Source organism: Nycticebus coucang, chromosome 12 (assembly GCF_027406575.1).
Source record: "Nycticebus coucang isolate mNycCou1 chromosome 12, mNycCou1.pri, whole genome shotgun sequence".
NCBI lineage: Eukaryota > Metazoa > Chordata > Mammalia > Primates > Lorisidae > Nycticebus > Nycticebus coucang.
Genome location: NC_069791.1, coordinates 9,915,839 through 9,924,796, shown reverse-complemented (window position 1 = coordinate 9,924,796; position 8,958 = coordinate 9,915,839). Strand labels below are relative to the sequence as shown.

General features: G+C 47.6%; 1 protein-coding gene across 4 annotated transcripts in view; it reads left to right on the top strand.

Moving 5' to 3' along the window:
* IKZF4 (IKAROS family zinc finger 4) overlaps positions 1–8,958 on the top strand; it is a 35,988-nt gene that overhangs the window by 23,207 nt on the left and 3,823 nt on the right. For all 4 annotated transcript variants that reach the window (XM_053555977.1, XM_053555978.1, XM_053555981.1 and 1 more), the window contains 4 exons: positions 1,073–1,333; positions 2,322–2,489; positions 7,368–7,517; positions 8,243–8,374. In XM_053555977.1, the coding sequence (XP_053411952.1) occupies positions 1,073–1,333; positions 2,322–2,489; positions 7,368–7,517; positions 8,243–8,374 (711 nt within the window). The remainder of the gene's footprint in view (positions 1–1,072; positions 1,334–2,321; positions 2,490–7,367; positions 7,518–8,242; positions 8,375–8,958) is intronic.

Here is an 8,958-nt window from a genome sequence, read left to right as displayed (position 1 = left end):
ATGGGTGGGATTAAGGGAAAGGTTCCAAAGAGAAATTCTGGAAGTGGAGAAGCAGTTATATAGAAATAATCATTAGATGGGGCGGCTCCTGTGGCTCAGTCGGTAGGGCGCCGGCCCCATATGCCGAGGGTGGCGGGTTCAAACCTGGCCCCAGCCAAACTGCAACCAAAAAAAAAAAATAGCCGGGCGTTGTGGCGGGTGCCTGTAGTCCCAGCTACTCGGGAGGCTGAGGCAAGAGAATCGCTTAAGCCCAGGAGTTGGAGGTTGCTGTGAGCTGTGTGAGGCCACGGCACTCTACCAAGGGCCATAAAGTGAGACTCTGTCTCTACCAAAAAAAAAAAAAAAAAGAAATGGTCATTAGATGGAGTTAGATAGGAAATAGAAAGTAGAAGGGCCTCCCCATTTCCCCACACCCTATTCTCCTACCCAGACAGGGTCCCCATGACTGCCCCTCCCCAGCTGGCCCTAGATCTGTGACATTCTCTAAATGGTTGGAATAGCCAGGAATGTAGGTCAGAGCTAGAGCCAAAGCCTTCTCCTCAATGGCTCCTCCTTCCTTTATCCCCCCCTGCTCAGCCTCAGATTTTTATGGAGGGGTAGCGGGGTTCAGTCTAATGGGATAAGATAGAATGTGAGCCATGTGTGTCTTCCAGTTTTGCTCTCTCATTAGCTTGCTGTCCCCCTTCAGTCTTCCTAGGACTATTTTCCCGCCACTGTTACTTGTTGGCTTCCTGCCCAGAGCCAAGCCAGACATCTTTCTTAATGACAAGAGAGTGGAAAAAAAGGCTCCCCTTAGTCACCTCCTCTCTTCGATGACAAAAGACATCCTATGTACCCCAACTTTTTCTCTTTCCAGACTATGTGCTTGGCAGGTGGGAGAAAAGGAAAAGGTTATTTCAGGTCCTAGCAGGACTCTGATATCACCACCTGGGATTGTAGGGTGTTGGGCCCTTTGAAGGCCTGATTCTCTCAGGGCCTGAAGGCACCCTCTTGGATTTCAGAAGTTCACTTCCTGCCTGAGGGCAGGTTCCCTTTTGCCTGTCTCTGATCTAAACGTCATCCTGCCCTCCAGCCAACTCCATCAAGGTGGAGATGTACAGCGATGAAGAGTCAAGCCGACTGCTGGGGCCAGATGAGCGGCTCTTGGAAAAGGACGACAGTGTGATTGTGGAAGACTCGTTGTCTGAGCCCTTGGGTTACTGTGATGGGAGTGGGCCAGAGCCTCACTCCCCTGGTGGCATCCGGCTGCCCAATGGCAAGCTCAAGTGTGATGTCTGTGGCATGGTCTGTATCGGACCCAACGTGCTCATGGTACACAAGCGCAGCCACACTGGTGAGTAAGCCAGAGGGACTCAGGGAGGAGCTCCTGGGTGGGGTTGAGAGGCAGAGGCAGTACTGGCAGTGTAGGAAGAGGGCTGAAGGAGGCCATGTTGGGGCTGGGCGGCCTCAGAAAGAGAAGGGTCTCTCCCAGCACATTTTCTAGCTGACAAAAAAAGGCTGGGGAAGGATGAAAGTTGGATTTCCCTCAACATCTATACTTTCCTGGCACTTTCTTCAATTGTTGATATTTATAAATTTAAAAAGTATAAAAATAAATTAAATTAAAAAGCTGATTTTTCCACCCCCCTCAGGATGTGAGGGAAGGGAAGGTATTAAAGCCTCAGGAAGGATCCTATAGGCTGGGCATGGTGGCTCGCATAGCACTCTGGGAGTCAGCTGTGGATGTATTGCTCCAGCTTAGGAGTTGGAGACCTGCCTGACCAAGAGTGACACCCCCATCTCTACTAAAAATAGAGAAATTAGCCACAACTCTAGTCCCAGCTACTTGGGAGGCTAAGGCAAGAGGATCACTTGAGCAGGAGTTTGAGGTTGCTATGAGCTTATAATGACACCACTGCACTCTAGCTAGGGTGACAGAGTGAGACTCTTCTCAAAAAAAAGGAAGGATCCTATACTCCAAAAAGGGTAGGACTCCTAGGTATTATTTGGGCCCTCCCATCTCATCATTAAAACAAAAACAACAGAAAACGGAAGTCTTCTCTTCTCAGCTTCCTGAGGCTTTGGGCTCCTAGGGCAGAGTGGCCCCCGTGGGGCTCAGTTTTTGGTAACAGCCTCTTGGCCTTGTTTTCCAGGCCTGGTATCCCACCCCTGCCACACACCTCTAATCAAGGCAAACTAAGGCAAGGTTAGTGCATGTGGCATAGTCCTGCCCTTTAGCAGTGTGTTTAGAACACCTTCTCTTGGACAGGATGGGTTAGGAATGAGATTCAGCCTTCAAAGTTCCTCATAGCTAGTCTTCGGAATCTGTCTTTCACTTGCAGGTGAAAGACCCTTCCACTGTAATCAGTGTGGTGCCTCCTTCACCCAGAAGGGGAACCTGCTGCGCCACATCAAGCTGCACTCTGGAGAAAAACCCTTTAAATGTCCCTTCTGCAACTATGCCTGCCGCCGGCGTGATGCACTCACTGGCCACCTCCGCACACACTCGGGTCAGTGACTATCCACTGGGTGAGGAGGGGATGGGGCTCCCGCACACCAGTGGATAGAGCTCAGTGACTTCTCTTCTATTTGGGGAGTTACAGTCTGTCACTGAGGAGGGGGAGTACTTAAAGAGCAGAAGGCCCCTGCCTCTCTAACCCCTCCTTCAGTGGAAGGGCCCCAGGCGGAATTTGGGGGACTCTTTGATAGGGTATTTTACATCTATCACATTCTGTAACATGGAACAAAAGGAACATAGGCACTGTTCTTGGCTCTTAACAGTCACCCTCCCTGAATTTTGTTTTTTAAAGATTGTTGATAGGGGGCCAGCATGGTGGCTCACACCTATAATCGTAGCACTATGGGAGGCCAAAGCAGGTTGATTGCCTGTGCTCACAGGTTCGAGACCAGCCTGAGCTAGATCAAGACCTTCAGACCTCATCTCTAAAAATAGCCAGGCGTGGGGCAGCGCCTGTGGCTCAAAGGAGTAGGGCGCCATTTCCATATCCCGGCCAAAAACTGCCAAAAAAAAAAAAAAAGTAGCCAGGCATGGGCGGCACCTGTGGCTCAGGGAGTAGGGCACTAGCCCCATATACTGAGGGTGGCAGGTTCAAACCCAGCCCTGGCCAAACTGCAACAACAACAAAAAATAGCCAGGTGTTGTGGCGGGCACATGTAGTCCCAGCTACTTGGGAGGCTGAGGCAAGAGAATCGCCTATGCCCAGGAGCTGGAGGTTGCTGTGAGCTGTGATGCCACAGCACTCTACTGAGGGCAACAAAGTGAGACTCTGTTTCTAAAATAAAAATAAAAATAGCCAGGTGTGGGGGAGGGGGTGCCCATAGTCCCAGCTACTTGGGAGGCTGAGGCAAAAGAATTGCTTGAGCTCAGGAGTTTGAGGTTGCTGTGAGCTATGATGCCAGCGCACTCTACTGAGGGCAAAAAAATGAGACTGTCTCAAAAAAAAAAAATGGTTATTGATGGGCCACATGTGGTGGCTCACACCTGTAATCCTAGCATTCTGGGAGGCCAAGATGGGTGGATTGACTGAGCTCAGGAGTTCAAGACCAGCATGAGCAAGAGTGAGACCCCCATCTCTACTAAAAATAAAAAAACTAGCCTGATGGTTGTGGCAGGCACCTGTAGTCCCAGCTACTCAGGGGACTGAGGCAAGAGGATCACTTGAGCCCAAGAGTTTGAAGTTGACGTGAGCTATGAAGCCACAGCACTCTACCCAAGGTGACAGAGTGAGACTCTGTGCTAAAACGTGAAAGAGAGGATCGGCACCTATAGCTCAAGCAGCTAGGGTGCCAGCCACATACACCAGAGCTGGCAGGTTCTAACCCAGCCTGTGTCTGCCAAAACAACAGTAACAAAATAGCCGGGCATTGTGATGGGTGCCTGTAGTCCCAGCTACTTGGAAGGCTGAGACAAGAGAAACACTTGATGCCAAGAGTTTGAGGTTGCTGTGAGCTGTGATGCCACGGCACTCTACCAAGGGCGACATAGTGAGACTCTGTCTCAAAGAAAAAAAAAAGTGAAAGAGAGAAAGGAAGGGAGGGAAGGAGGAAGGAAGGAGAGAGAAAGAAAGAAAGAGAGAGAGAGAGAAAGAAAGAAGGAAGGAAGGAAAGAAAGAAAGAAAGAGAAGGAAAGGAAGGGAAGGAAGGAAAGGAAAGGAAAGGACGATAAGGAAGAAAAAAGAAAGAAAGAAACGACTAGGCTTGGGCGGCACCTGTAGCACAGTGGATAGGGGGCTGGCCCCATATACCGAGGGTGGCAGGTTCAAACCTGGCCCCGGCCAAACTGCAACAAAAAATAGTGGCGGGCGCCTGTAGTCCCAGCTACTCGGGAGGCTGAGGCAAGAGAATCGCCTAAGCCCAGGAGTTGGAGATTACTGTGAGCTATGACACCACAGCACTCTACTGAGGGCAATAGAGTAAGACTTTGTCTCTACAAAAAAAAAAAAAAGAAAGAAAGAAAAAGAAAAGAAAGAACTAGCCAGATGTGGTGGCAGGCACCTATAGTCCCAACTACTTAGGAGGCAGAAGCAAGAGGATCACTTGAGTCCAGGAGTTTGAGGTTGCTATGAGCTATGATGATTGCTAGAGCCATAGTACTCTACCCAGGGTGACAGAGTGAGACTCTGTCTCAAAAAAACACAAATAAATAAATAACGATTGTTGATGCTGGAGCCCTCTCTGCTCCATCACCCCCCATTTATAAGCCCTAGGGAATTCCATCCTCCCACTCCCATCTGCCACAGGCCCCACACCTGCCACCATCTTCACCCTCTCCCTACAACACCAGAAGTTTTGAGCAGCCACTATCTGTAAATATCCATAGGTCTCTTGAACTAGAAAAAGGGAACCTAAGACCTCCAAATAGGAAAACAGTATCCTATTTTCCTATCCCAAGAAGTTGTCACCATCCTGGAGGCATAAGCAGATCCAGAGGGTGCCTAGAGGTCAATGTATGGAACAGAGCCGAGAAACTGGATTAACAAGGTTTTCTAGCCCAGTCGAAACTAGTTGAATCAATATCTGTCTGAATCAGCTGGACAAATAGCATTTGTCAGGCATTTTACTATGCTTAGGCTTTTGCCTCATACTTGGGAAGACGCCAGGAACTGAACTGGCAGGAAAGAGGGAGCTCAAGATTGGGAAAAAGCAGGAAGAAGGGAAGAGGGGAAAGAATTAGTAGGGTCTGTCCTTGGAAACATTCCTGGCTATATTTTTCTTTTCTTAAATGCTCCTGAGCCAGGATTTAAAGGGACAGAACAAGCATTTCACCACTCTTTCTCCATCCACTTACCTTGTTCCAGGTTCTCTCACCTTGTCACTGGGACCTCTTTATCCATATGTATGTGGAGAATCTAGGAGAAAGATCATCGCTGGCTCAGGCTTTATAGGCTACAGAGCATTTCACTGTATCTCTTGATGTGATTCTCATGACGATTCCAAGGTAGATGCAATTATTCCCATTTTGTTGAAAAGGAAACTGAAGCTGTTGGGAGAAAAATGAGTTGCAGGTCAGAGAGCTGTTCCGCAGCCTAGCCAGGGGGCCTGCTCCCCCTGCTGGTTTGGAACAAGGCTGAATTGGCCTCTAGAATTCTTACCAACTATAGCCAGATCATCTGGATAGATTTTGGATATTCTTCTGTAGGAGATTGTTCATGACAGAAGCAGAGACAAATACACCCTTGGGTCCCATCTCTATAAAAATGCTTTCTGTTACAACCCACGTTTAAGAAAAAAGGTGTTTAATACATGTTCTCACTCATATGTGAAAGCTAAAAAAGTTGATCTTATAGAATAAAGAGTAGAATAGTGGTTACCAGAGAATAGGAAGGGTGTGGAGGGTGAGAAATAGGTAGAGGTTGGTTAATAGGTACAAAATTACAGTAACATAGGAGGAATGAGTTCTAGTGTTCCATAGCACAGCAGGGGTACTGTAGTTAATTTATTGTATATTTCAAAGTAGCTAGACGAGAAGATTTTGAATGTTCCCAACACAAAAAATGATTACTGTTTGATACCAATTACCCTAATTTGATCATTACACATTGTATACATGCATCAAAATATCATATGTATCTCATAAATATGTACAATTATTATGTATTAATAAAAAAAATTTTTTATGCCTGTAGTCCCAGCTACTTGGGAGGCTGAGGCAAGAGAATTGCTTAAGCCCAAGAGTTTGAGGGTGCTGTGAGCTGTAACACCAGGGCACTCTACCAAGGGTGACATAGTGAGACTCTGTCTCAAAAAATAATTTTTTTAATAAATAAAAAAGCAAGCAAGAAAGAAGGAGGTTGGAGAATAATTCCTTTCCCAGATATTAAACCATTTCTTCAAGAGCCCTGGGTAGATAGGAATCATGGTATTCATTTCATTCTTAAAATACTAGGATTTACATAGGCATAGCAAAAGGGCAATAGACTGATTTAGTTAAGGCCCACTTTGGGCATGGAGAGGGAGGTCAGTGAGTAGTAATCACCAGCCTCCTAGAGACGCCTTTTGTCTCCCTGCTCAATAGTAACAAGATGCATAAAATATACAATACCTGTTTCTCTTCACTTTTCTCTCTCCTCTCACAAATATCATCTCTTCAGAGTTGTCTTTAAATGATGCACCACTGTTTTCCCAATTTTATTCTTCAGTAGAAATAAGATCTTTACAATCTGTTCTTTATTTAAAAGAAAAAAGGAAAAGAAATAACCCCCCCTAAATTTGTGTCTTTTTACTCATCTCCTTTATTTCCTTTTCTGTTCTTCTTTTCCTCTTTTCAGAATTTCTCTATCAATGATGGTCTTTCTAGAGCTCTTTTGGTATTTCAGTGTAGAAAGACAAAATAATAAGTAAAACCAGGGTAGGACTGGAGGTAAATTATAAGTAAAGGTCAATGAAAACTGCCCACACTGGCAGATCTAAGGGCTCTCATTTCTGTCACCCCAGCCCACCTATTTCCCCAAACCAAAGTACATAGTTAGGCAGAAAATCCCCTTGTCTGATAAATAGCACTAACATCCGCCTGCCACCTGGAAAGGTTAAACCACAGTCTGGGCCCCAGACTCTGAGATCCTGGGGTGAGGCCTCCCTGCCTACTGGGGACCATCCCCTACAAAGTCCACGAGTCCTCATTTCCTTTGAGCAGCAACTCAGCCATCTTGAAGCCACCACCAGTCTGAAGCTACATGCCCTGGTATCCCCTGACTCCCTCAGCTGCATGTTGTCCCTGGTTTCAACTGAAGTTAGGGAAGGAAAGACAAGCAAAATTCAACCTAGCAACACCACATCCTCCCCAAGCCAGTGTTCATTTGCTCCTGGAGACTGTGCAGAGCCCGGCACAGGAGAAGTGACTCTGATGCCGGCTCTCCTCTTCCTTTCAGTCTCCTCTCCCACAGTGGGCAAGCCCTACAAGTGCAACTACTGCGGCCGGAGCTACAAACAGCAGAGTACCCTGGAGGAGCACAAAGAGCGGTGCCACAACTACCTACAGAGTCTCAGCACTGAAGCCCAGGCTTTGGCTGGCCAACCAGGTGGGGCTGTGGGCAGAACCATGGAGGAGTTGAGGGCCGGGTGACAGCACGTGGGCACAGCAGTGATTCCAGCACCTCCTCCCTCAGAGGAATGAGGTCTGGGGAATTTGGGATAGTTACCCCAGTAAACCTGTGGAGCTCCCCATCCTGAGTACCTCATGGGGTGCACAGCCCTGTCTGTGGTGATTTAGGGAGATACAGAGACAGGGGAAGGTTGGGTCCTTAGTCTAATGGGAGAGAGAGAACACAAGATATTTAAAATCAAGGGCCAGTTGGGCGGCATCTGTGGCTCAGTGAGTAGGGCCCTGGCCCCATATATCGAGAGTAGTGGGTTTGAACCCAGCCCCAGCCAAACTGTAACAAAAAATAGCTGGGCATTATGGCGGGCGCCTGTAGTCCCAGCTACTTAGGAGGCTGAGGCAAGAGAATTGCCTAAGCCCAGGAGCTGGAGGTTGCTGTGAGCTATGATGCCACAGGGTGAAAAAGTGAGACTCTGTCTCTAAAAATAAATAAATAAATAAAATTAAGGGCCAGATATATATAATTATTCGCAATCTGAAATGTTGCTGGGATGAGCTTTAGGTGTAAATAGGCCAGTTTCCCAGGCATCAGATACGACCTTCCTTGGCCACTGACCTACTGATTTTCTCCAGGCAAAAGTGGCTGAGCCAAAACAGCTATACCTACTCAACTGCTACAACCTGTCCCCACCTCCCTCCCACTAGGTGATGAGATACGTGACCTGGAGATGGTGCCCGAGTCCATGCTGCACTCATCCTCTGACCGGCCAACTTTCATCGATCGTCTGGCCAACAGCCTCACCAAACGCAAGCGTTCCACACCCCAAAAGTTTGTAGGTAAGAGTCCAGTTGGAAAAGAGACATCAGCTTTAAGCCAGAGCTCAAATAAATCTGAGCTCAGGTTGCCATTTGACCAGCGATTGTGGCCTGAAGATTTGATTTAGGAAAAGAAAGCAGTCTTGCAGTCTCTGGTACTTGGGATCTGTGCACAGAGTAGGGAACGAGGGAAGAGAGAGGAGGGGCCTTGAGAGAGTGGAGGAGGGTCCATGTTGAGGACTCTTGTGGTGGTTGTAAGGGGAGGGGGTCAAGGGCTCAGGCTCTCCTAGTTTTTGAGAATAACAAGGACTCCAGTCTGTGCGGTCCCTGAGAATCAGAGAGAGGAAGTGAGAATGACCGGGTGCTGGTCATTAGCACTCCAAGGACCTGAGCTTCATGGAGAGTAAGGAAGGAAGTATTAAAGATCCTGGGCTGAGACTGATCCTCCTCTCAGATTACAACTAGTGTCAGGGTGGCCCTACAGAGGACTGACTTTGGGGGAAGTGAATGAGGAGGAGTAAATACCACTATATCCAACCCCATGGTCAAGAAAACAAAGAAGTAATCCTGGGGAGACTTTAGGAATTCTCCATACCCAGTAAGAT